The 27,140-nt window shown below is 39.8% G+C and overlaps 1 protein-coding gene across 3 annotated transcripts in view; it reads right to left on the minus strand.

Annotated features, from left to right (window-relative positions):
- The window catches only part of celsr1a (cadherin EGF LAG seven-pass G-type receptor 1a), a 311,160-nt gene that overhangs the window by 9,857 nt on the left and 274,163 nt on the right, over nucleotides 1–27,140 (minus strand). For 2 of the 3 annotated variants that reach the window (XM_043713696.1, XM_043713695.1), the window contains exons 20-31: nucleotides 25,540–25,723; nucleotides 24,234–24,377; nucleotides 21,252–21,426; nucleotides 19,481–19,648; nucleotides 18,047–18,173; nucleotides 15,867–16,067; nucleotides 12,536–12,710; nucleotides 8,826–8,938; nucleotides 8,426–8,505; nucleotides 6,619–6,745; nucleotides 4,229–4,354; nucleotides 601–737 (exon numbers count right to left, since the gene is read on the minus strand). In XM_043713696.1, coding sequence (XP_043569631.1) covers nucleotides 601–737; nucleotides 4,229–4,354; nucleotides 6,619–6,745; nucleotides 8,426–8,505; nucleotides 8,826–8,938; nucleotides 12,536–12,710; nucleotides 15,867–16,067; nucleotides 18,047–18,173; nucleotides 19,481–19,648; nucleotides 21,252–21,426; nucleotides 24,234–24,377; nucleotides 25,540–25,723 — 1,757 coding nt within the window. The remainder of the gene's footprint in view (nucleotides 1–600; nucleotides 738–4,228; nucleotides 4,355–6,618; nucleotides 6,746–8,425; nucleotides 8,506–8,825; nucleotides 8,939–12,535; nucleotides 12,711–15,866; nucleotides 16,068–18,046; nucleotides 18,174–19,480; nucleotides 19,649–21,251; nucleotides 21,427–24,233; nucleotides 24,378–25,539; nucleotides 25,724–27,140) is intronic. The other variant, XM_043713697.1, reaches the window with a different exon arrangement.

Below are 27,140 nucleotides of genomic sequence, written 5' to 3' on the forward strand. Positions count from 1 at the left end.
GAAGGAAAAGAATTACAATCACTAAATCGACATGAACAGTGTAGTTTTCTATCAATTAGCTGCAGGAATTCTTCATTTCCCCTCAGCGGCCGATTTCATGTTCTATGCTTCAGAAATAAAGGTGACTAGCACGGTCTTTGACAGCTCTGCTATTTAATGATGCAGCCCCTTCCAGTCTCTTTACAGGAGGGTTTCATCGTACGTTGGAGTCCCGTGTAGTCATGTGAAATTTTGAGGAATTATTCTTGTGCTCACAATGTTGTTATTCAATAATTATGTGTCAGAATTCCAAGTGAATTTATGCAGCCTCAGGTAGTACTTAACCAGAAATTAAACACACCTCATCAACTAATGATTGGTGCCAAGTCATCACATTTTCATGACTTTGAATGTCTGATTGCAAGGGTTTAGTTGATTAGAAAAGCATTAATAAACTGGGCAAATAGAAGCATGGTCATTTGTTATTGTAAAAGAAACGTTATTTGACAGCAAGCAGCATAAATTAAGCAAATTAAGAGTTTGATGGCAATATTCCATGCAATTGGTCATATTACAAGTATGCTTGGAGTGAGCAGAATCATGCACCCACCACCTGATTACCTGAGTTTAGAAGCAAGGCAGCTATTGTGGCTCTTGGCTGACCTGACAGTGCTGTCCATGGAGGCCGTGGATTCTCCAATAGCAGTGCGATACATTCGCCCTTCATCCACATATGTATTGTTACAGTTGAGAGACCGCTGGAAGACAGCATTGGTAAGGCGATATGTTAAATTAGCCAGTAGTTTCAGACACCCAAGCGTATGGGTGAAGGCTGGATGATCTAATTACATCATTGACATCTGATACTTCCTGTGATGAACTGAAATGTTGCTGAACTAATAACAGTTCAACTGCAATAGCATGAATTGCATACCACCATTTGTCATACTCTCCCTTTAGTTCTATCCTATTCGTTATATTCAAAAAATAATTCACTCGCCCTGCTTTGGTGCCTTGATCATGTCATTTTTTAAAATTTGGTGCAAGACCAAATAAAATTAAAAGTAGCATTGAGTGCCTGCCATTGATGCCAGCCTGTTGGCATTTTTAACCAGGCTCTGATTTAAGTGGTCTATAATAGAAACAAGTGGGAGCTGCATTATTGAAAACAAGTTGCAGATCTAGGACCCTAATTAAGTGTGCCAATGCTGAGCTAACCCACAAATCTTGACATATAAGCATAGAAAATCCAAAACCAACATTACTTAAAGTGACCGCTTAGGGCAGTGAAAAGACATTAAAACGTGATTTTTTTGCCACCTTTTAAGCAGTGGAACGTACATGACTTTGTTCCAATCATTCAAATCCCACAGCAGATGGCGAAATTAAATAAATCTCAAATTAAAGTTTAACAAAGACCGTGTAACATTGTCAGTTGTAAAAATCCATCTGGTTCACTAATGTTCTTTACAGAAGAAAAACTGCCATCATCATCTCTTCTAGCCTACATGTGGCTCCAGGCCCAAAACAATGTGGCTGACTCTGAACTGCTCTCTGAAAGAGCCAAGCAAGCCACTCGAATCAAATGCTAAAAATTCTGAACAAAGGAATGAAATCTGGCATCAGCTAAGGCTGCAGAAACAATAATGGCAGACCCAACCCTGTCAACTCTGCAAAGGGCGGCACGGTGGCTCAGTGGTTAGCACTGCTGCCTCACAGTACCAGGAACCCGCATTTGAATCCACCCTCGGGCGACTGTCTGTGTGGAGTTTGTACATCCTCCCAGTGTCTGCGTGGGTTTCCTCTGGGTGCTCCAGCTTCCTCCCACAATCCAAAGATGTGCAGGTTAGGTGCATTAGTCAGGGGTTAAATGTAGGGGAATGGATCTGGGTGGTTACTCTTCAGAGGGTCGGTGTGGACTTATTGGGTCGAAGGGCCTGTTTCCACACTGTAGGGATTCTATGATTCAAAGTCCTCCTTACTAACATCTGGGGCCTAGTGCGACAATTGGGAAACTTGTCCTACCTGCCTATCTCCTTTTCCACCTATCCACTCCACCCTCTCCTCCCTGACCTATCACCTTCATCCCCTCCCCCACTCACCCATTGTACTCTATGCTACTTTCTCCCCAGCCCCACCCTCCTCTAGCTTATCTCTCCACGCTCTAGGCTCACTGCCTTTATTCCTGATGAAGGGCTTTTGCCCGAAACGTCAATTTCGAAGCTCCTTGTATGCTGCCTGAACTGCTGTGCTCTTCCAGCACCACTAATCCAGAATCTGGTTTCCAGCATCTGCAGTCATTGTTTTTATCCCAAAGCTATCTCACAGCCTAGCCAAGCAGCAGCCTGATACAGTCATAGCTACGGAATTACATCCTATACACAACATCCAAGGCAACCACTATCACCATCCCTGGGGAGGTCCTTCCCTATCGATATACAACACCACTAGATTTTAGAATTCTTCTTTCTATCTCCTTTCACAGTTTGGTAACCTCTCTAACTAATAAACACTCCCCATATGCTTTTCTTTCGACATGTTAGGTTCTCCTTCTGGTTTTACAAACAATGGATTGTTCCACAATTGCCTAACTTTGCATCTATAAAGTTTTTCAGTATTAGAGTTGCAACGGCAAATTGAACTTGATCATATGGAGATGCAATTCTGTTCTATCATTTTGGTTGGCATCGAGAGAATTGATCATGTTTTTAAATTGGCAGACATGTTGTTCTGATGCTTGACAAATCATTCGAAAAAGTTTTGATGAAGGGATTAACTCACTTTGCAGAATGCAATACTTGAGCTATCTAGCATGAGAACAAAAATAAAACTTCCCAAGCAAAAATGTTTAGTCGACAATTCCTGCAAAAATGCAGCACTCATAAAATTAGCTGGGTATTAACAATACTCGGCTCAGTTCAAGATATTGCAAAGCTCACCAGTAAGATATCATTTAGAACATTGCGTACACCTTTGGGCACATTATTGTTAATGAGACATGGACGTACTGCACTTTTGAAATGTACTCCAAAAGGAACATTTTTTTAGCACTGTGTAATTTACACGAAGGATTGAAACTGATTTAATGCAATAAAAGGCTGGGTGGGATATAATTCATGTCCTTTTCTTTAACTCTGACTAGTTAGCACAGAACAAAAGGATACAAGTATAAAGTCAGTAAATCTGCATAGAGAGGTGACAGATTAGCAGAAATCTATCATATTCAAGTGACAATTTGAAACAAGGTCAGTTAACACTATGGTAATTAATTGCACCAGAAAGAAGCCTGATGAATATCTATTTGAAAATTAACTGAAATTTGCAAGGACCAGCACATACACAAACCATTGAATATTTTATGGAGCACAGTGGTGCTTGTGTTGCTTGGCCAATGGAAATGTCATCTGTGGAATGCAGTTGGTCAGGGTTCAATAATGTGGATGGTAATTAATGAATGATATTTGGGTGATTCGTTGGGTTGGGCAAAGGCCTCAGGAGAAAATTTCACACAGCATAGTGTTGTTACAACTTTTACCTGTTGTTATTCAGCTCTCTGAGAACATGAAATAAGAGAGGTTGATGTAACAATGGACCGATTTGCACATGATCAGCAAAAAGATTGGACCTCATGGAGTCAATGGCCTTTTCAACACACTTAAGTCTTCTCCAATGAGGAATGTTTAAATGTGTCATCTCATGTTCTTAAAATTCACATGACATCCAGCTGAGTAGTAATTACTAAAGGAGAAATACTGGATCCAACATTCAGCCAAAATCATCCGTCAAAATTTAGTTAAGATACAGTGACACCTAAACCAAAGAATAACAGGAATAACAAATGTCGCTGACCCCAGTGGATAGAAATTGATAAAAGCTGTATGAGTCTAAAATTGTCCAAAAGAATATATTTTAATCTGGTTCCCCGTGGATATAGAACCTATCTCCTCCTTTCTTCTTCCACACCTACTCCTTTACTGCCACGAGGAAACTTTAGAACTTTCTCTCTCTCTCTCATCTTGTTTGTGCTGCCAATGAGCAGCATGCTTACTGCTGGTTCCACACAGAAATACTGTTCATGATATGATCGGTTCACAGCAAATTACTATCACCCAGACACATCTTAAGGGGGATTCAATTGAACTCCTTATTACCTCCACTATCTATGGTGAGATAAGTTTGCTGGTTCATGGATTACACAGCTTTAGTGCTTCATGCGAGGAAAGTGTGAATCAATATTCCAACAACTTACTGATAAAACTGTGGTTCTGGTCAATACTGTGTCATCTGCATGTTGCTTCTTTCCAGTGAATATGTTCTTCAGACCTTTCCGAACTTCCTCATTGAAAATACAGTGGCAGAAGAAAATGAAGAGACCCTGAAATCACAAAGCTAATAATTTACAATGAGTTATCTCAGAAAGATTTCTTACCAGCAAATCTGGTCACTTGTTTATATTGTGATACAGTTCTTAGCCATTGGTTAAAAAGATTCCTCCTCAGTCCTGATGGTGATAAAGTAATACATCTACATATTAGTGCTGTCACATTGCTATCTTGGGATTATAAGAGAAATTGATATTATTTTCATCTGTTTCTAAATTGTATGGTGGAAATTTCCAGTTTTAAAAGTGCATAAAATATTAAACTATGGAAGCAATTTGTAAAGATTACATTTTTTTTTTCTTTATTTTGGATTGTGGGCCAAAATGGAAAACAAAACACTGCTTTAAAACAAGAACTGTGGAAAAAGTTGCTGCATTTTTAAAACAAGTTACTGGAACTCATTGTGAGTTATTTTTACACTGTGGCATTGCTCAAGCAGCAGAAGATGATGTTTGAGACTCAATAACATAGTGGATGTATGTTCACAGCATATTGTGCCCAAAGACAGACTGTTGTTTGGCTTTTCCATCAGGACCAGTTGTGAAAGCCAGGAATCATCAGCATGGCAACTCCTGTCTGACTGACTCTTGGGCAAGTGGACTAATTGTGCACATACAATGCAGAAGCAGTGGATCTCCGGACAACAGGAGACAATATCTCTCTTTATATCTCTCTGAGGTGAAGCAACCAAGAACTGAAAGATAGATAATCTCTCCCACCATTTGCTTTATATGTTGTTGCCTCTAATCAGTGATTGAGAAACCAAACAATGATTGAGTCAACCACTCTACCATTCCGTATCTTCCGCAAATAACTCAAAAGACTTGGATATGAAGATTGGACGTGAGAAAGACTTGAAAGAAGACTGACATCTCATTGAAACCTGTGGACTGGTGCTATTTAACTGGGTTTGATCAATACCTTTCCTCCACCCATAACATCCATATGTTTGTGTGCCTGTCTGCAGGTATGTGCAGAGGTCGAGGAAGGAGTTAGGGCTTAAGTTAGAAGAGTTATAAATTGATAATTCCTACTTTGTTTTCCTGTGGTTAGACTGATTTATTTGCAATAATAGCTGTTTCTTGTTAAGTACGGAAATCTGGTCAGTTTTTCCTGTTAACCCCTGGCCATCAGACAGGTAAGTTGGGGAGCTTTGCATAATTTGCTTAAATCTTTAACTTTTGCCATAAGTATCAATGCTCTTTCCCAAATGGATCCTGGCACATTAGGAATTAAACTGCTAAAAAACTAATACTTATTTTAAATTAACTTTAGTGTTTTTCAAACTTCAGAACGTCATTAGTTTGCCATTGTATAAGTAAAAAAACAAAGCACATGCAAAATTACACTTAAACAAGTCTTTTGTTGTTCATAGGCCTATGCAATGTTTAAGTATCTCAGCATACTGAGGTTAATCTGATATCAAATATCTATCAAACTGCCCAAATAATCAGTACAAACAATTGTACTCCAGGCATAAAATGATAATTCTCCCTAGTTCCTTATCAATCCTCAAATTTAAACCTAGATTAAATAATGTTTGCAGTACACTTGAACAAAAGGGTTGAAAGCTGTTAACATGTATAATCATAATAAGATAAGAAACCAGGCTCTATACATAATCAATTTATCCAATAATTACTTTCATGCCATTTTTACTTCCAATGCCTTGCTGAAACATTAGATCTAAGTTTGGTTTTTAGTGAAATATTGCTTAAAATGCTTCTCATTGAACAATGCATTCCGATGTAAATGGTCTTTTGTGTGATGCCTAATAACTTGTCAGAAAGGGATGAATAAAGAGGAATGTTATGGAGGTTTAAATTCACATCAACCCAGGAGCTCCAGGATATTGTAATACCAGTCAAGAGGTTGCTTTAGATGAGCAAAACCAGACAGATTCTTGTATTTCCAAGGGAGGTGTGGTAAGCTATTCATTTTGAGTACAGGGAGTTCCTCACTTTAACAGCAAATACTTGTATAAATTTGCAGCCTACAAATGCTGACAATACCTTTAGCAAAAAAACGAATAATTACTGACTTTAGAAGCATAGTGGCACGGAAAATGGAAGAATGACATTCAATTAGCATACAGGCACATGATTCAAGCCATGGACATTTTGATAGAAGGCTAGGTTTGCTTTGCAAGTAATCCAACTGGTTACAGATTGTATGAAAGAAAATAACATTTATGGGGGTCTATATTCTTATAAAGTAATGCTGTAACATCGTAGCACAGTGGCAGCTTTAATCTTACCTGGAAGCAACTGAAAATGGCAAATAGATAATGGAAAGTCATTGTGTCATTATTCACTGCCATCAACCCCAGCAACCAAGTAGCACTGATGAGAAGCAGCATAAGGAAGGCTGTCCTTAGGCCAGATCTAAAACAAAGCATATGTACCACATTCAGTGTTCAACAAAACAGAACAAGGTTTGCATCAGACTATCTTGTTCTCGTCACCGATTGTTCTGTAACTTTTATTCCTACAGCATTGCAATCTCTCTCAATATGGAATTATTCTTATCAGCCACAATCTTGTGTCATCCATTTTCTTATCACAGCCATGCTATCTCTAGTAGTAACTGTTCACAAATATTTCTATTGTCCTTTTGAAAAATTAATCCTGCAAGTTTCTTCTCTTAATTATTTAATCTTTCCCAACTAAGTTCTCTTAGAAAACACATGACTGGATACACAAAACCTGGATACAGACACTGGGGGGCAGAATATGTTAATTTTCCCAGCATAAATTAGTTGTTATCTCACGATAAAAATCAGTGTCAATATCAAGTTTTGGCCCCAAGTCATGGAGGTCACATTCTGATCCAATTCCTGCTTTAGTTCACCACTACCTCTTTACTTACTCCTACTTCATCTATCTGTATAGCTGCATTTCTTAAACTGCAATATTTTGCAAGCTGTAACTAATAGTGTGTCCTGGGGATGAGTGTTGTGGCCTCAGCTATTTATGCACTGTCGCCAAATCTGCAGAAAATACAAAGATAGGAAGGAAACTCCACAAGGGTTATAGATTGGTTAAGTGAGTGGGAAATAATTTGGCAGATGGAGTATAATGTGGGAAAATGAGAGGTTGTCCACTTAGGCAAGAAGAACGTAAAAGCAGAGTATTATTTAAATGGAAAGAGATTGTAGAACTCACTGTTCCAAAGAGATCTCGGTGTCCTTGTACATGAATCATGAAAGGTTTGCATACAGTCATTAGGAAAGCAAATGGAATATCAGCAATTATGGCAAAGGAGATGGAGTATCAAGATAGGGGAATTGTACGAAAACTGTAAAGGGCATTAATGGAACTACAGCTAAAGTATTGTGTACAGTTTTGGTCACCTTAGTTAAGTTGGGGGGGGGAATACATATATTGGAAACAATTCGGAGAAGGCTCACTTTGTTCATTCCTGATGTAAGGAGTTGTCTTATGAGGAAACACTGAGTAGGTTGAACGAAACTCATTGGAGTTTAGAAGAATGGAAGATAATTTTATTGAAACATTACAGAGTTTGACAGTGGAGAGGATGTTTTCCTTGGTGGAGTTGGGGGACATAGCTTAAAAATCAAGGGTGGCTCATTTAAGGTAGAGATGAGGAGAAATTTCTTTTCTCAAGGGTCATGTTTAGCGATGTCTTCCCCAGCAAGCAATGGAAGCTGGACCCCTGAATATATTCAATTCTGATGCAAATGTTTGATTCACATGGGAGTTAAAGGTAATGGGAGACAAGCAGAACATGGAAGTGAGGCCACTAGAGAGGATGCTTGAAGGGCCAAATAATCTACTCCTATTTCTTAAGTTTTTACGTTCAGCCAGTCATCCTTACTGATCATAATCATCAATTTGAGATAAATCTGTGCTGAATCATGGACAGTCTGTATCTACCATCTACAAGAAACAATCTCATTTTCAGAAACAATCACAGACCCAACAATCAAATAGAAAAATGACTTTTTGTATTTTCATTTCTGAAAATATTGCAAAGGCTCTAAATATTGCCTGGATATCAATCACTGTCAATAAAGTAGATAAAAATATGGATTCAAGACTCACATGATACCAGTCTTTTCAAAAGACCTGTGCCTAGGTCCACAAGATGCTTTGGCAGCAAGTATGAAGATGACAATATTTATCTGAGGTAATAGAAATTTGTGATAAATTAAACCCCACATATTTCGAGAAAAGCACAGCTGTTAAGACAACAAACAAGCCAGAACCAAAACCAGGAAGTTAAGAGGAGAATTTTATTTTTCTACAGTAGTAGCATAAGTCAGCACGAGGATTCAATTTGCTAAGTTTTTGCTAAAGTAAGTTAAAAAAAACGATATTCCTAAATTTTACCAAAATAAATGTTCATTATAAAATACTATCAAACAAAATGTGAAATGGTTGTGTAAGCCACAGAGTTTTGGTTCCACAATATTATGAGTGAATGGTGATGAAGGATACTTACAATGACTACGACACAGATAGGGCCAGCAAAGCTCCAGATCAGGGTATCGTGCACAGACAGCCAGCAGAAGTCAGGGTTCCCATACCCCTGTGGATCTAATCCCATAGCCAAACCTGAAAATAACAGTAAACAATTCCTTCCTTTGATCTCTTTCCACACATAAAGTGTTCCCTTGCACACAGAGAATGAACATAGAACAATACAGTGCAGAACAGCCCTTCAGTCCTCGAAGTTGCACCGACCTGTGAACTCATCTAATCCACTTACGCTATTCCATCATCATCCATGTGCTTACTCAAGGATTGTTCAAATGCCCCTAATGTGGCTGTGTTAACTACATTGGAAGGCAGGACATTCCAAGCCCTTACCACTCTGAGTAAAGAAACTGCCTCTGACATCTGTCTTAAATCTATCACCCCTCAACTTGCAGCTATATCCCCTCGTACAAGCCGATATCATCATCCTAGGAAGAAGACTCTCACTGTCCACCCTATCTAATCCTCTGATCATCTTGTATGTCTCTATTAAATTCCCTCTAAGCCTTCTTCTCTCCAATGAGAACAGACCCAAGTCCCTCACAGCCTTTCCTCATAAGACCTTCCCTCCAGCAACATCCTGGTAAACTTCCTCTGTACCTTTTCCAGTGCTTCCACATCCTTCCTGAAATGGGGCGACCAGAACTGTACACAATATTTAAAGTGAGGCCGCACTAATGTTTTGTACAGTTGCAGCATGACATCACGGCTCCAAAACTCAATCCTTCTATAAAACCTAACACACTATATGACTTCTTGACAGCACTATCAACCTGCGTGGCAACTTTCAGGGATCTATGTACATGGACACCAAGATCCCTCTGCAAATCCACACTACCAAGAATCTTTCCATTGACCCAGTACTCCGCCTTCCTGTTATTATTCCAAAAGTGAATCACCTCTCATTTATCTGCATTGAACTCCATTTGCCACCTTTCAGCCAATTCTGCCTGCAGCCAAGTCTGCCTGCAACCTGTAACATTCTTCCACACTGTCCACCACTCCACCGAATTTAGTGTCATCTGCAAACGTACTAACCCATCCACCTATGCCTGCGTCCAAGTCATTTATAAAAATGACAAACAGCATTGGTCCCAAAACAGATCCTTGTGACACACCACTGGTAACCGGACTCCAGGCGAATATTTTCCATCAACCACCACTCATGGCTTTCTTACAGAAAGCCAATTTCTAATCCAAACTGCTAAATCACCATCAATCCCATGCCTCTGCATTTTCTCCAATGGCCTACCATGTGGAAGCTTAAAGGCTTTACTGAAGTCCATGTACACCACATCAACTGCCCCACCCTCATCCACATACTTGGTCATCTTCTCAAAAAACTCAATGAGGTTTGTGAGACATAACCTGCCCTCGACGAAACAATGTTGACTATCTCCAATCAATCTGTTGCTTGTTAGACGATTGTAAATCCAATCTCTTACAATCCTTTCCAAAACATTTCCTATAACAGACGTAAGGCTCACAGGTCTATAATTACCTGGGTCATCTCTGCTGCCATCTTGAACAAAGGCATAATATTTGTAATCCTTCAGCCCTCTGGTACTAAACCTGTCGACAATGATGACTCAAAGATCAAGGCCAAAGGCTCAGTCATCTCTTCCCTAGCTTCCCAGAGAATCTTCAGATAAATCCCATCTGGCACAGGGGACCTACCAACTTTCACACCTTTTAGAATTGATAGCACCTCCTCCTTACTAACCTCAATCCTTCAGTCTAATAGCCTGTATCTCAGTCTTCTCCTCTACAATATTCTCCTTTTCCTGAGTGAAAACAGAGGAGAAGTATTCATTTAGCACCTCTCCGATCTCCACAGGGTCCACGCACAACTTTCCATTTGTCTTGACTGGCCCTATTTCTACGTTAGTCATCCTTTTATTCCTCACATACCTATAGAAAGCTTCAGGGTTCTCCTTTATTCTACCTGCTAAAGACGGCTCATATCCCCTCCTTGCTCTTCTTAAAACTCTCTCGTTAAATCCTTCCTAGCTAATCTGTAACTCTCCATCGTCTCATCTGAACCATCTTGTGTCAACATCACATAAGCCTCCCTCTTTCGCTTAACAAGGGATACAATTTCTTTAGTAAACTACGGTTCCCGTCCCTTATCACTTCCTCCCCGCCTGACAGGGATATACCTATTAAGGACACGCAATATCTGTTCTTAAAACAGCTCCACATTTCGATTGTCCCTATTCTCTGCATTTTGCTAGCTCATTCTATGCCTCCTAAGTCTTGCCTAATCGCATTATAATTGCTCTTCCCCCATCTATAAGTCTTGCCCTGTGGCATGTACCTATCACTTTCCATCGCTAAACTAAATGTAATCGAATTATGATCACTCTCTCCAAAGTGCTCACCTACGACTAAATCAAACACCTGGCATCGTTCATTACCGAGCACCAGATCCAGTGTGGCCTCCCCTTTTGTCGGCTCTTCAACATACTGTGTCAGGAAACCCTCTTGTACACATTGGACAAAAACTGATCGATCTGGCATACTAGAGTTATAGCATTTCCAGTCAATATTGGGGAAGTTAAAGTCCCCCATAATGACCACCCTGTTCCTTTCACTCCTGCCCAGAATCATTTTGCCAATCCTCTCCTCCACATCCCTGGAACTTTGCAAAGGCCGATAAAAAGGCTCCCAGCAGTATGACCTCTCCTCTCCTATTTCTAACCTCAGCCCATACTACCTCAGTAGACGAGTCCTCGTCAAAAGTTCTTTCAGCCACCGTTATACTGTCCTTGACGAACAAAGCCACACCTCCTCCTCTTTTACCACCTTCCCTAATCTTAATGAAAGATCTAATCCTGGAACCTGCAACATCCATTCCTGACCCTGCTCTATCCATGTCTCAAAAATGGCCACAATGTCGAAGTCCCAGGTACCTATCCATACTGCAAGCTCACCTACCTTATTCTGGATACTCCTGGCATTGAAGTAGACACATTTCAAACCAGCTTGCTGTCTGCTGGCACACTCCTGTGACTGTGAAATCCTGTCCATGTCCTCCCTACTCACATCCTCCTGTGCACTGGAACTAAAACACAGATTCCCATCCCCCTGCTGAGCTAATTTAAGACAGCATCATGTCTCTCAATATTGTAAATGTTAGAAATCTGGCATCAAAACAATGAAGTGATGTAAACACTCAACAGGTCAGCCAGCATCTATAAGGGAAGCATGGTAAATTCAACCATTCAGATCAATCATGTGTCATCAGAATCCACCTGAAACTACTCTCAAAATACCAGGAGGTACATGTTAACTTTGCTCTGTAATGAGTGAAAGCAAATTGATATCCTGCTTAACAACTTCGGTGATGTATATTTCCACTGAAGTCAATTCAGTCACATCTATAATGCATCATTGCACAAGATCAAAATCTAACTCAAAGTATGGGAGGCCAAACAAAGCCAGAAGCACTGCAGGTTTTGCTGTTATCTGAATGACACAGCTGCCAATTAACAAGTCGTTTCAGGAGTCGGGCTACCAGTTACAATGAAATAAAGATAACATGCTGGAGAACTCAGCAAGTCTGGCAGCATCTGTGGAGATAAAAACAGAATTATTGTTTCAAGTCCAGTGAAGGATCACTGGCATAGCACTTTGTCTTTGTTTCAGACTTCCAGCATCCACAGTTTGATCTACCTGTTATAATGGCAGGAATCCCCCATCCAATGGTATAGTAGAATCTCATTTGTCCATGGTTCACATTCCTCAGGTCAGTCAGCATGCGGTAAATATGCAGACCCTCCACAAATGTCCAGGCAAAGGTACACAGGTAGAAATAATGCAGTAAGAGGGCGATCACACTGCAGACAAACTACAAGAGAAAAGTTAGTGCTGGAACATCCGAACATTTGCTTTTTGCTTCTCTACAACTGCTGGCTTGGGTAGGCAGCAGCACTTTAACTTAAGCGTAACCTTTGCTGTCAACATAGTGTATAAAAGAATGGAGCTCTTGTGGTGCAGTAGTAATATCCCTACTTTTGAGCCAGGAGGCTTGGGTTCAAGTCCAACCTGTTGCAGAGACATCTAATAACATTTCTGAACAGGTTGATAAGAAAACAATTTTTTTACATATAAGAGAATATTAAGGGCTCATGTGGCACTGTGAGGTGTCCTTAGTAGCTAGAAGATCCAGGTTCAAGTCCCATTTGCTGCATCATTATGTGTCTAAACAGGCAAATGAAAAATATCTGTGAAAGAATGCTGGAAGATTGGTGGTTTCAGCCTTTGATGAGGTGTTAAGTCTTATCTCCCAGCCCAATGCAAGTCAAAGAAAATTGTTTTCTAGGTGTAATTAATTGCTCCATAAATTAGGTATTCATGTTAAAGCCCTGCTTCATCACACTTAGTACAATAAAAATGTTTTAAATAAAATACAAGCATTATGTGCAAGTTTTCCAAAATATGCTCATCCAACGAGGAGGTTGGAAATGTGATATTTATTCCATGCATACTGCCAAGAGAATACAAGATATTAAAACAACAGTGATGTGCTGTGGCATTCATGAACTGAGCATACTGTCTAACATGAATACTCACAGCATACTATACTCCAGATAAACCTTTGTTCTGGCAATGCCAGTGTTTACAGTTGAAAATAGCACCCTCTGTTACAAATCATGTCGGAATACCCAGCCATTTAAGTTATAAAGGTTTAATGAAACATGAGGTTTGTAATTAGCAGTTTGTAAAGGTTAAAAGCTGCAATGAATTTCTGCTGTAAAGAACCCAAGGATACACAGCAAATTTACTGAATTATTTACACTATTTGATAATCCACATAATTAGACCTCTCCCAATGTTTACCATTTTGTATCAAATATTATCAAAGGCTTGGATGAATCCCAAATACTTGCAAATCGTTCTAATGTTTTAGTTGCACAGAATATATATAGTACAAACTACATTTGATGAACTACAATAGAGTGCTTGTAATTCCAGGTAACATTATGTTTTTTTTTCCACACTTAACTCTGTTAAGTGGCTATCTTAGTATTATCCAACTGCATGTCTACATACATTGAATTTATGATATTGAGGTGCCAGTGTTGGACTGGGGTGGACAAAAATAAAAATCACACAACACCAGTTATGGTCAATAGGTTTATTTTGAAGTACTAGCTTCCAAATAAATCTGTCAGACTATAACGTGGTGTTGTGAGATTTTTAATTTTGTCAACATTGAATTTAGTTATTTCAGTGCTCCACACAAATTATGTTACTGGCAGAGGGAGGGCTGGCGAATTTACTTTGATGGCAGCAACCAGCGAACTGCATTTGGGCACCTCATTGATGTTGGCAGTGCACCAACATTATATAGAATAAGCTCCAAACTGAATTGGTTGTGTTTGGGCGATCATCATTAACACCTCATATGACCACCATCTACTTCACACTGATTTCTGGGTACAATATCAATATCCCAGTCTTTATTTCTTACTCTGGTGAAAAGCACCTCAATCGCTACTTCGCACACTATTTCTGCCTTTTTCTCAGCAATTTTCTTACCTTGCCAAAAATATCAAGGACCGAAAATCTGATAATTGTGCAGTAAACAATAACCCTGTTTCTGATCACACCCGAAGAGATCTAATCTGCTGAACTCCACATTAGCAAAGCTTTGTTTTTCTGGTCTCATGCAGTGAATGATATCATCAGAGAAGATCATGCAGCAAATCAGCAGCTCAGGCCAAAGTTCTTAGATTTTTCTATTTATTCATAAGTTGGGATGATTTTAAAATTTTACTTTGCTTATAATAATGTATGTACTCACTAGGTGTTGCTTATAAGTTTTCTCTGGAACGACCATCTGTACAAAAGGTGGATGAATTCATTTCAGAACTTGTATAAAACTGAAGCATTTTCTATGTTAATGGAAAGCATGGTTGGTTTGGAAATATTTGAGGCCCAATTTTGTTAAAAACTAATTACTGAAACTTCAAAGGCATATGATGGATTGAGGTCAAGAGTGTGGTGCTGGAAAGTAGAGCAGGTCAGGCAGCATCTGAGGAGTGGGAAAATCAATGTTTCAGGCAAAAGCCCTTTATCAGTACTCAATTTCGTCTATATGAAGGATTTAGCTGGACAGCGCACATGATGTTTCCCATAAAATTAATTTTAAAAGTCTGAAAGACTCATGCTATGTGAAACTCACAAACTTGAGAATTTTCTTTTACAATATGAATGAGACGTGTTTTTCAATTTTGAAAGCAGTGAGTTTCATGCAAATTAGTTGTGAATACATTTTCACACAGAATGAAAAAGGCTTGAAATAGTATACAAGCAATTGAAGGTGAATATCACTACACAACTCCAAACCAGACACAATGTATCCATTGAGAAATGACTAAGCAGACTACTACTGAACAGCCATAATCCTGAGTAACATATGTACTATTGAAATTCTGCACCATAATAATTTCAAAAACTTGAATGCCCCTGTAAATTATTGTTTTAAGTTACAATACACTTTAAGAGAATGCATCCTATTTGCAATGTTTTGAAGAGTCCTGACAATTAGTAGGGCTTGGAATTATAACATTGAAAATATATATTGTTTTGCTATTACCAATTAGACGACAGTCCGGGCAGTTATTGAAGCAAGTTAACAACCATAATTAAAAGAACAAAGAAAAACTTTATTTCTACTCCACTATGGCAACTTTTACCACTCATGTGACCACTTTCCTTGATTGATAAACTACAAAACACGAAAAATTAATGTCTCTCACTGGAAAATGCATTCTCATCGCGCATAGTATTCATGCATTTAGTGCACAAATAAAACTTCAACTTTTTAAACCTCCTTTGAATTTGAAATCAGTTTCCTGACTGTGATATAACAAACAATAAACAAGTTCTGAAACAGATCATTCATTTTGTTTCTGAGGAAATTAACTGTTTACCATTCTGATAATAGTGAGATTTAGTAGCGTCAACATATTAAATAATGAGAAAAATGTGCACTTACTGGATTGTCTGTCTGATTAATTCCAATGAGGAAGACGAGTTCAGAGAAGAAGAGAGCAGCCACCAGATTTTTGTGAATGTTATGGAGGTTTGAACGTAGTGTTCTAACCAGCATGAGGAACAGGAAAGTCACAAACAAAGCAAACAAGGAGATTGCGACAGTGGTATATGTGACGATCTTCAAAGGGAGCACCTCACCATGCTGGAAAAGAATTGATAACAGGAATATCAAAATTTATACAAAAGCAAAGTCATGTGTTTGGCCACTGCTTTGCACTGCCTATGACAAATTTAAATTTCTCTAATTTTGCTGGGAACAAGCTTCATTTTAACAGTGTTTCCAGCAAACTCTCAGCAGAGTAAACTGGAAACGATTAACAGGGCTATTTTAAATGAGGAAAAGTCAGGTGAGTAGGAAGTTAAAGTCAGCCCCCCATTCTTTCACCTGCCCTAAAGTTTCCAGGCATGGACTCATGGCAATATAACCTGTTCTCCTGAGCGGAGGAACGTAGGAAGGACACTCAGACAAAACTTTTAAACATAGCCTTGTTAGGTCATATTGATGTGACCAAGTCCCAGCTGCAGTGTTTATGAGGTGAGTGAAAAGCAGGATTCAGTTTCCTGCCAGACCAACACAGAACAAATGCAAAAAGGAAGTACATGTCTAAATTTCTCTTTCTCTCTTTCCCTGCATCACACAAGTAACTACAATTCAAAAGTATTTCATTTATTTGGGACATCTCAAGTACTCATGAAAAGATGCCATATAAATGCAGGAACTGTCCTTTATCCCTGTAGACCCAGGAGTAAAAAGTGTTCTTCTGGCCCTGAGGAGCAAAGTGTAGGTCTCCAATCGTGTGCTCTTGCCCAGCTTTTCCACGTCCACAACTGACTGTTGGAGAGCTAATCCTTTCATTTACTGGATGTAAGGCAGGATCTGGTCATGCAATTTTCCATCACTTCCTGACACACTTCAACTAAAGAGCCTGACACTGCTCAAACAAAAGTCAAAAGAGCGCTGCTGGAAAAGCACAGCAGGTCAGGCAGCTTCCGAGGAGCAGGGGAGTCAACATTGAGGGCATAATCCTTCTTTATGATGGGATTATGCCCGAAGCATCCACTCTCTTGCTCCTCGGATGCTACCTGACCTGCTATGCTTTTCCAGTGTCACCCTTTTCAACTCTTACTCTCCAGCATCTGCAGTCCTCACTTTCTCCTACTATTAAAACAAGGCTCAGGAGTGAAAACCCTTGGACTTCATTTCCGGAGCAGAATGAGTTTCCATAATCCGCTCACTCACCAAAAGCGTGTCTGAAATTAAAATCTATGCTGGTGGCTAGAAGTTCTTTTAAAACCAAAATGTTTTTTCTTTATGAGAATGTGTGGTTTTTGGGTGGGTTATACACCAAAATATATGAAAACAGTGTTGTAAACAATAAAACATCAAGGAGGTAAAATTAAAATGATCAACAATTACAAAGCTTAGGCCCCAGATTTTAATTTTGGGAAAGCTAGGGCCATTTTGAGTGATCTGTATGTGGGGAGCAGCATGCAGCAACAATCAATAACAAGTGCTGATTACATTGCATACAGCAGACCCAGCTCAGTAACACCGTTGTTACTATACTGCCAAGGCATTCTGCCTCCACCCATCCCAAATTGTGAACGTGGGAGCAATAGACCTTCATCAGTCATCTCTTGCCACTAATAAATTCTGTCTCATAAGCATTCCTTTCATTTCAATGGCTACTGTTCAGAAATTGAAATAAATTAAACAGCATAACCTAAATTGAACTCCACAACATTCTTGAATCTATTAAGTAACTCATGCTTTGAAAACATATTTCGAATTAATACCAGCCATCGACATCCTTACCTAACCACGCCTTCTCATTTTCTACTAAACGCTGGAGCTGTGTTAAGGCTTGAGCATCAATAATACTGCAATAAAATATTAGTAGTTCAAAAAGACACAGTGTCGCTTCAGGCTATGGAGTTTAAGCTTGCCCATGTCCTGCAAACTTCTTAATGTTGGCAGAGGAGGCAACATGCAAGATGACGTGTCCCTGCCTGTATTCAATGAGTAGAAAAGGTGTTTATTAAACTGGAAGAAGTGTGCTGCATTGCCTTGAGCACAATGGAAAGATTTAGTGTCTAGTCATGTGATCAGGTCTAACTTACCTCCCGCTTGGAGATGTCCATGAGCACTGCAAAACTAGTCATGTGATTACACTGGCAGTTTATGTGTGACTCATTCCGAAGGACAAGTTCACACCCTTTGGAAGACCACCCTCCTGTGCCTCCAATCCTATCAAAGGAAAACAAATAAAGGGATTAAGAAAGAACCAAGAACTACCAGCTGAGTAATGTAACTTTCTAATGTTTGTGCATCTGTTAAATAATGAGCATGTCTAATCTATGGATACTGAGTTTTCTTTTTTATTTTCCCCATTAACTCTGGAAATATGATCATGTTACTTTTAACCAAACACGAGAGTTAGAGATGCCCTTCATAGGATTAGCCTCTTGCTGTTCCTTGATACTGCATTTAGCAACTCAGTGTCAAAACTGTGAAGAAAATGCACAAAAACATCTTGCAGATTTTCACATTTAAGAACGTATTGGAAAATAAGATTAAATATTAAACAAAGCAGGTAACTTCCACAGCATCAATTTGAAGTTAACACAAACAGAATTCTGGTGGGATATGTAAAGGGCACTTGCTCTTGCTTTCATGCTAACCTTTCTGCACTAGGACTGCTGCAGGGTTTCAGTGAAACCCAAAGCAAGCTGGAGGAACAGCAGCCCATTTTTCACTCAGTGCACTAGACAGCTTTCAGGACTCAACACTGAGTTTAATAGCTTTGAGCCATGAACTCTGTCTTGTTTTGATTACATCCCCTCCCCCTCACGGTGTTCCTTGCATGGGTTTGCTTTCAGCCGAGCTAACTTATTTTCTGCAATTAGCAGCTACACTTCATCTATATCTCTCCTCTAAATCAGCACTCCCTTTGCCTTTTGCACTGGGCCTGTTCTCCTTTCTCAACAGCATAAAAGCATCACCTTAAGGCTGTCCTGCGGTGCAGTGGTAGTATCCCGATCTTTGAACCAGGAAGCCCAGTTCAAGTCCCATCTGCTGTACAGGTGTGTAATAATGTCTTTAACAGCTTGATTAGAAAATATTCGAAAACCTATTACTTTTCCAGACCCCTTCAGTCCTGAACAGGAGTCATATTGGTCTGGAAAAGTTAACTCTGTTTGCTCTCCATAGATGCTGCCAGACTTGCTGAGTTTCTTCAGCACTTTGTTTTTATTTCACATCTCCCACTTCCACAGTACTTTACTTTTATGCAGAGGGGCACAGTTTATACAGTTCTCTATTTATGAAGGAATCGTACGTGAACTTTAGGTATGATGTGATGATGGATTCCAAAATGTTATAGTGAAGGGTGACACTATATTGACTTAGTTACCAAATCCGGTGGTTAAAAAAAGTCATTGGGATACACGTTGAACCCTTTGCGTTTCAGCAGGCAATTCTTACTATTTCCATCTCATCAATTCACTGGGTTCAAAGGTGAAAATAGAAGCCAAAAGCAGTCTTGTCTCACTTACGCAAGAGTGTGATTCCAAAATACACAGAGAGGCTTGGTCCTTTCCTCTGTTACAAACAAGCGATATTTTAGAGTCACCGGACTCTCCAACTGCTGTGGCAAAGGGTGGTCATTAGTGTAAACTGTAGCACTTACAATGGGTGTGTTTATGACTGGCCGATTAGGTACTCTGAAGAAAAACAAAATTTCAAGAAAGGCATCCATATAAATAAAGCTGTCCACATGAATTCAGGTGAAACACGATCTGCAGCAACAGAAGGTCTCAATATTCTTTAAAACAGGATGCCACAATCAGACACATATTCCCTTCCCTCCTTTAACAGCATTCCACGGGTACTCTTCCCTCTGGGACACCTTGGTCCACCCTTCCTTCACAACCTCCCCACCCATCCCCCCCACCACGACACACCTTCTTCGATTGCATGGGAATATAAGACCTGCCCATTTACCTCCTCACTATCAAAGGCCCCAGACATACCCTCCAGGTGAAGCAGCAATTTACCTGTACGCCATTTAATCTAGTCAACACTATTTTTGTTCACAATGCGGTCTCTACACTGGGGAGATGAAATGCAGACTAGGTGACCACTAGGTGACAGAACACCAGCAGGTGTCCATAAAAATGACCCTGAGCCTGCCACTTCAACACAGCACTGTGTTCCCACGCCAACATTTCTGTCACACACCTGCTCCAGTGTTCCAGTGAGCCTTAGCAAAAGCTCGAAGAACAACCTCTCATTTTCTGCTTTGCACCCTGCAGCCTCACGGACTCAACATCGAGTTCCACAACTTTAGAAACCAAAACAACTGCAGATGCTGTAAATCAGAAACAAAAACAAAGGTTGCTGGAAAATCGCAGGAGGTCTGACAACATCTGTGAAGAGAAATCAAAGTTAATGTTTCGGATCCAGTTGAGGAAGGGCCACCGGACCCGAAACATTAACTTTGATTTCTCTTCCTGGATGCTGCCCAGACCTACTGAGCCTTCCCAGCAACTTGTTTTTATTGTCCATAACTTTAGATCCTTCCATGTTTTTTACCCACCCCATACTTGGCCCTGATATGGATTGCTTTTAGCACAGTCATCTATTCTCACCTACTCCTAGACCTATTTTCACATTATACTGTATATGGGTTGTTTTCAGTGGAGCTCACCCATTTTCTCCTAATCTTAGCTCTAATTCTCACTGTACAGCTTTCCTTCTATCCTGGTCTGCTATCCACTATCTCCTTGCTTACCCAACTATTTCATATCTCTCGTTCTCTCTGGGCTCCATCTGCAGCTATCCACTCACCTGTCCCCTTTGACCCCCTTCCCCCAACTTCATCTTCAGTCTAAATACCCACGCAGTAAGCCAGTAGTTTCTCAATACTGCATAATATGGAAATTAATAACTTTAACACAAGCAATAATTTACCTATGATCCCTTAGTGACTTACAGTGAGGACAATTGACAGGAAGCCAATACCATCTAGCTCAGCAATTACAGATTTTACACGCATAAGTTTTTTTTTTGTTAATGAGTTGAAGATATAACTTTTGTGTTTGTAAATTCCTGAACAGAATTTAACTTTAAAACTCACCTTACTTCATTTTCAAATTTAGTACTGATTACAAAATCAGTAGCCACTCATGAAAGTTATGCCAAATACTGACTACCCTGGACAAGTTTGGAAAGGGTGACTTTCAACATATTTTAGAAACTTAAAGCTGGAAGGTTCACAAGTATTTTAGAAATTTGATGGCATAATAAACAAATACAAAATCTTACCTCATACTTCTTCGATCAGGATCATATCGCTCGGGCAAAAGCAATCCCAGTGATCTGTAAATGATCACCACAGCGACTGCATACGGGTGGGAGCCATCTGCATTCCTTTTGTTCCTTTCTGAAAACGTATCTTCTGACTTTCCATTGGCATTGTGTTCAGGATGGTCGCCGTACCCTGGAGGATTATAAGGAGATATCGTATGACAGCAAATAAGCAAGGCAACCTTTTCACACTTTCAACTAGAGACAGCAATGGCATAATGGTAATGCCAATTGACTGGTAATCCAGAACCCCAGGCTCATATTCTGGGTTCAAACTTCACCACCGAAGATGATGAAACAATAAAATCTAGTCTAACAGCTTAAAGCTTCAGTAGCTGAAGGCATAGCTGTCCATGCAGAAGGGCTTCAAATAAGGAATGTAGATGCTGTCAAAGTTGGAGACTGCAGGTACTTCAGAGAATTGTGGGGATGGATGAAACCAGGGAGGGACTTGAATATATGGATGAGGATTGTAAAATGTTGATTAACTGGAAGGCAATGTGTGTTAGCAAAAACCCAGGGATGATGGGCAAACAGGCCAGGAATGATGGGTAAACAGGTCAGGAGGCAATTACAAGCAGCAGAGCTTACTAAGTTTAAGGAGACCAGAGAAACATTGCAATAATGAAGGGAGAGTTAATAGAAAAGGATTTCAGCATTGAAGGGCTGATACAGAGTGGAGATACAAAGGTGGGAATAGGCAGTTTTAATAATGTTGCAGCGATGCTGCTGGAAGCACATTTCAGTGACAGATACAAAAAGTAAAATCATAACTCAGTTTCTGACAGGATACAGGATGACGTCAAGAGCTGGGGAACCAAGTTTGTGATGGGTCCAATGAAGTCAATGACTTCTATCTTCCGAAACATTAAGTTGGAGAATATTTCTAATCATCCAGTAGCAGGTACCGGACAAGCAATCAGATAATTGCGAGAAAATAGATGGGTTGAGAGTGAGATGGTGGGAGGTAGAACTTGGTGCTACTTAGTGCACACATGGAAAGCGAAGCTGAATTTTAACATAATGCCATTGAGGAGGAGCACTGTATAATAAGGAGGTGGGGGAGGGGGGAAAGAGAAAGAGAAGTGAATGACAAGGTTAGTCCTTGAGGATACCAGAGGTTAATGGTCCAGGAGCAGAAAGAGAAGGCACACAGCAGGAGATGCTCTGGCCATGACTGTATTGATAAGAATGGAATCAGGCTGTTCCATCTTGGATCAGGCTGTTCCATCAGTTGGATGACAGTGAGGCAGTGAAGGAGAATAATGAGTGGCCAACTACTTCACAGATTACAGACAGGTTGAAAAGGATGAGGAGAATAAACTGTCATTCTCACACAGGATATCATTTGCGATTTCGGTAAGAGTTGCTTCAATACTGTGAAGCAGGGATTCGAACATGAGATTCTCAGAAATGGATGATGAGTTTGTGAGGCAATCGAACATGTATGGCCTTCAGCAAGAGAATGAGGTTAGAGTGGGTCATTAGCTAGCAAGGAGAGATGAGGAAGCAGCTTTGAAAGAATGATGTTAGTACCCAAGAAAAGAGAGCCATTAAAAATATCATCCAAAACAGGGGCCAAGAAGGGATGTTGTGTGGATAGCCATTTATCAGGAATAGGATTCAGGCAGCAAGAGGTGTGTCTTGTGGACAAGAGCTCCGAGAAGGTGTGACAAGAGACGGCTGAGAAACGAGGCAATGACGTGACGACTGAGTGAGGGAGAGAGGAAACTGAAAGCAAGTTTGACTTAGTGGGATATGGGAAAGGTGGGAAAGCAATCTGAGTGACAACACCATCAACCTCTCATACCTGTTGCTGGAGGTAAAGCTAAGGGGGGACGAGACAGAAGTTGAAGAAGATGGTTTGCAGCAGGGAAAATAATGGAAGTGACCTTTGTATTCTAAAAGAATTCTCGAACAAAGCAGTTTTTGCAGATCACTGATCAAGCCAGATGTGGTGCTCAGTAGCTAAACCAGTTATCTGCCAGATCTGATCAAGTCATCTGACGTGTTTCAAAGGTCAACCCGGACACCTAAATGTTTTGACCATGAGGATGATCGCTGTAAAGTCTGACCAATGATCCGCCCACATTTCCTTTCTGCAGACAGCTTCATTCAACAAATGATACAATTACGTACTTTTAAATGACTGTATACATTTTGCTTCCTAAAGAGTGTAAGGGTTGCATGCTTCACTTACATACACCTTGGCTGGGAGTGGGGAGGGATGATTGAGCCTAATCTTGTTGTCCTCTTAATATTGGCACAACACCCAATTAGGATGCATCTAAACTGACCCTGAACTAATCGTAGTACTGTACATGATGAAATTAACAGAGTTGCACATGACCATTCTCATCAATGTAAGAAAACAGCTACACATCTAACAAGGGATTGTGTAAAAAGAATACTTCTCATTTTGTTTCATTACTGGTGAAAGTTCCATGTCATTGAAGTCACTTGACATCAAGCTGCTGTGAAGCTAATGTAATACTTACACTGAATGCTCACTTTCAAAGGCTTCAAATTATTTTCCCATGAACAGTTCAAATGAAAAGCAAATTAATTTATCTTAGGAGCCAATAGCCAGCTAAATTTCATCCTTTTGAATTTACTTAAGTTCTCAAACATTCTCAAAGAATTTTGTTCATTTTTGAAATTCAGTAAGTTAAATAAAGCCAGGTGACATGTAAGAACAGCATACTTTTTGGTGGTGTTTCAACATTTGTATCCACATTGCACATGCACCCAGTCACACATATTTCAAGTTTGGAAGTCAAAATTTAGAATCTTTTTCTTCCTGCATTCATGCTATGTGAATCCTGCACAGTTTGAGTTAGAACCAATCAACTTATGATGGATCAAATCTGGCTCATGGTAAATACAACTATACTTCAATAACAGAAACACAACAATAAGGCAGAAGTAAATGCAACGTACCTGGGTCACCTTCAATTTTGAGGAGAGCATCTGGAAAAAACACACTGGATTCAAGGTCTTTGGGAAATTTTTCATGAATCTTCTCATATTGTGGCATGCTGGCACCAGCAAAGTTCACCATGTCCAAAAGTTCGACTGCAATGACTTGAGGTAAAGAGAAACACACACATGAAGTCCAGATGCATGGGAAAATGTTACGGTCACATTTGTTAGCTGAACATTTAAACTACAGATAGATTTAAAATAGATATTCACTTTTATGGATGTCCTATTGCATTAAAGGGCAGTTTTCTCCAGATTCCTGAATGACACCAAAATTGTTCTAAGAGTTTGTGTTTGGTTGCTTCAAAACTTTGCGCACAGTCACTTCAGACTAAGGTTTATTCAAACAGGGTGTAAATAGCAGCTTTCTACAAAGTACTTAACTGGCTAAAACTGTGGGGAAGTGGGGTGTCTGTGTGTGCCTGTTGGAGGAGTTGGGCTGGACAGAACTGTGCTGCTCTGTAACATGACTGTGACTTGAGGAGACTCCATAAATAAACCATTAAAGAAACAGTAACTGGTGCATCAAAACAAGATTAGTCCAGTCTGCAATATGGAAAGAACCTGCATTAATTTTGCATTCAAAACAGTTCCATTAATTCACTGATGGGGGAGTAGATAAAACACTAGCAACCAAATGGAATCTGACAGATCATGTATTGGGGTTTCCAACAACACATGATGAAATATTAATAGACTACATTCCAGGACGTTCACTGACTGATTTCAAAGTGATTCCAAACTCATCTCAAGTAGATTGCTGATAGGGTGAATGGCACAGCAAGGGCATTCTCTACTGAGCTCAAAATGAATCTCACAGGGACCTAGCAAGAATTTTACCTCTATCCTGTGAATCTACACTGGATTGTAGCATTGCTCTTCATCAAATTTTATTCATCACATTACCATTAAAATCCCTGAAATGCCTGATTGATGAACAAAGTGTAACTTTTGATGCAGTTTCTGATAGCAAAATAGGAGTGGAAAATGTTGAAGCTCTTACTGATTTCTTGATTGTCAGCTGTCGGGTGGAGGAATGGCCACATTGCAGCTTCTCTCGGAGCACTGAGTGATAAACTACAGCTTCAGGGTTTCTATGCTAATCTGTACAGAGCTTGACGTTCTGAGGTTGGAGACATTTCAGAGGGGTAACTATGGTGATAGGCACACCCCTACCCCTGCAAAATCTAGCCCAGTATTTTTCAAAAAGGGGCTGTCATTCTGACCCAAGTACAATAAAGATGGAGTTGTCTCGATTACTCACTCATGTTTGGAGTGACAATGGTGAAGGGCCGAAGGTAGGTTTTCCTCAGGTTTCGTGCTATGGTGTGTGCATATTCCTCATAGTGTTTCATCAGATGTGCAGTTCCTCCTTCTGTGCGTTGGATTTGTTCCCAATGGTCCTTGTTCTGAGGGTCTAAAATAGCACTCGCAGCTTTGACAATGTTCTGAAACAGAAGTTATGGCAAACATTTAATGCTTGCAAATTTGCATTTCAGGTGCTTTGCGTTTGAGATGGAAAACATAAATTCCTCATCTTATTAGATTGGTCAACCACATTTCTGCCTGGGAAAGGTGCCAGGCAAAAGGAGATTTTTGTAACTGTTTCTAACCTGTATCCCAATTACCATTGAACAAGAATATTACTCTCTGTAGTGCTGTATTATTTACAGATAATCTTTTAAGCTTTTTATAAGAATTGGAGCCAAAGTCACCAGTTAATATCCTCTGTGGGGTTGACTGCCTCGGTCCAGTTGGTAATACTGTAAATGATACCCCATTTGTGAATACTAAAGTCCTTATGCTGTTACTTTAACTTGGGAACTTTATTTTAGATAGAAAACAAAATTGAAACTGCAGTCATAAAATAACAAGGTGGTCTTGGTCTTACTCCCTGGCTATGCGTAACCAGTTTCAAATGATATGCAGTTGCAGATATGACACAATGGCTGTCAAAATCTGATTCTCAGTGTGACCACATGCGTCTTCATGTCTTGCTCTGAACCCAAATCCAGGAACAAAGCATTAACTTCAGTATGATTCAAAAAGACAACATTTTTTGATATGATGCAACAAAGAATGAACACTTAAAGTAGTAGTGTTAAACAACCATTAATAAGCTCTGTTCAAAATATACTTTGCTACTGCATATTTATGTATATCTGCGTAAATACGGCAGCTTAATTTACAGATCATCTTATATTAAGCATCAATGGATGCATTCACATGTAGTGGCAGAATAATGTTGCAAATCAAAGACTGAATTGCATCATTTAGGGTGCATTAACCATAATCTAAGAGAATGAATACAACTTGTTTAAGGTACAACAACACAACTGTCATTACTTTGAGATATTTGAAAACTACACTGTACTCTCCTTCTCATAAATTTTATGTCAGATACCTAGCCTGCCTTATAGAGTAGGCTCGACATCAACTTGTCATCTGTACTAGGCTCGCTAACCAGTCAACCACAGGTGACCCAAAACAGCCCAGGTCCCAATGTCTTGGTGCTCCTGCAGAAGGTTGTCCTGTCTGCAAAATGCCCTCCTCCGGCAGCACTATTAAACTGAAACTTGTTGTGGAGGATTTGGATGCAGAGCACATTTAACCACATCAGTATCCCAAATTTCTAGAATACTGCTAATCAGCATCTTAATCATTAAAGGGCAAAGTTGGAAGTAACACAAGCAAAACTCAAAAGGTTAGCTCATGAAAGCCACATATATAATAACCAGTCATGAACACAAAGGATGAGTCAGTATCATGTTCTTCTATTAGCATTACACAGTCAAAGAACAAATCAAAGAACATTACAGCACAGGAATGGGCCCTTTGGCCCTCCAAGCCTGCATCGACTTGTTT

Source organism: Chiloscyllium plagiosum, chromosome 23 (genome assembly GCF_004010195.1).
Source record: "Chiloscyllium plagiosum isolate BGI_BamShark_2017 chromosome 23, ASM401019v2, whole genome shotgun sequence".
In the NCBI taxonomy this organism is placed as follows: Eukaryota; Metazoa; Chordata; class Chondrichthyes; order Orectolobiformes; family Hemiscylliidae; genus Chiloscyllium; species Chiloscyllium plagiosum.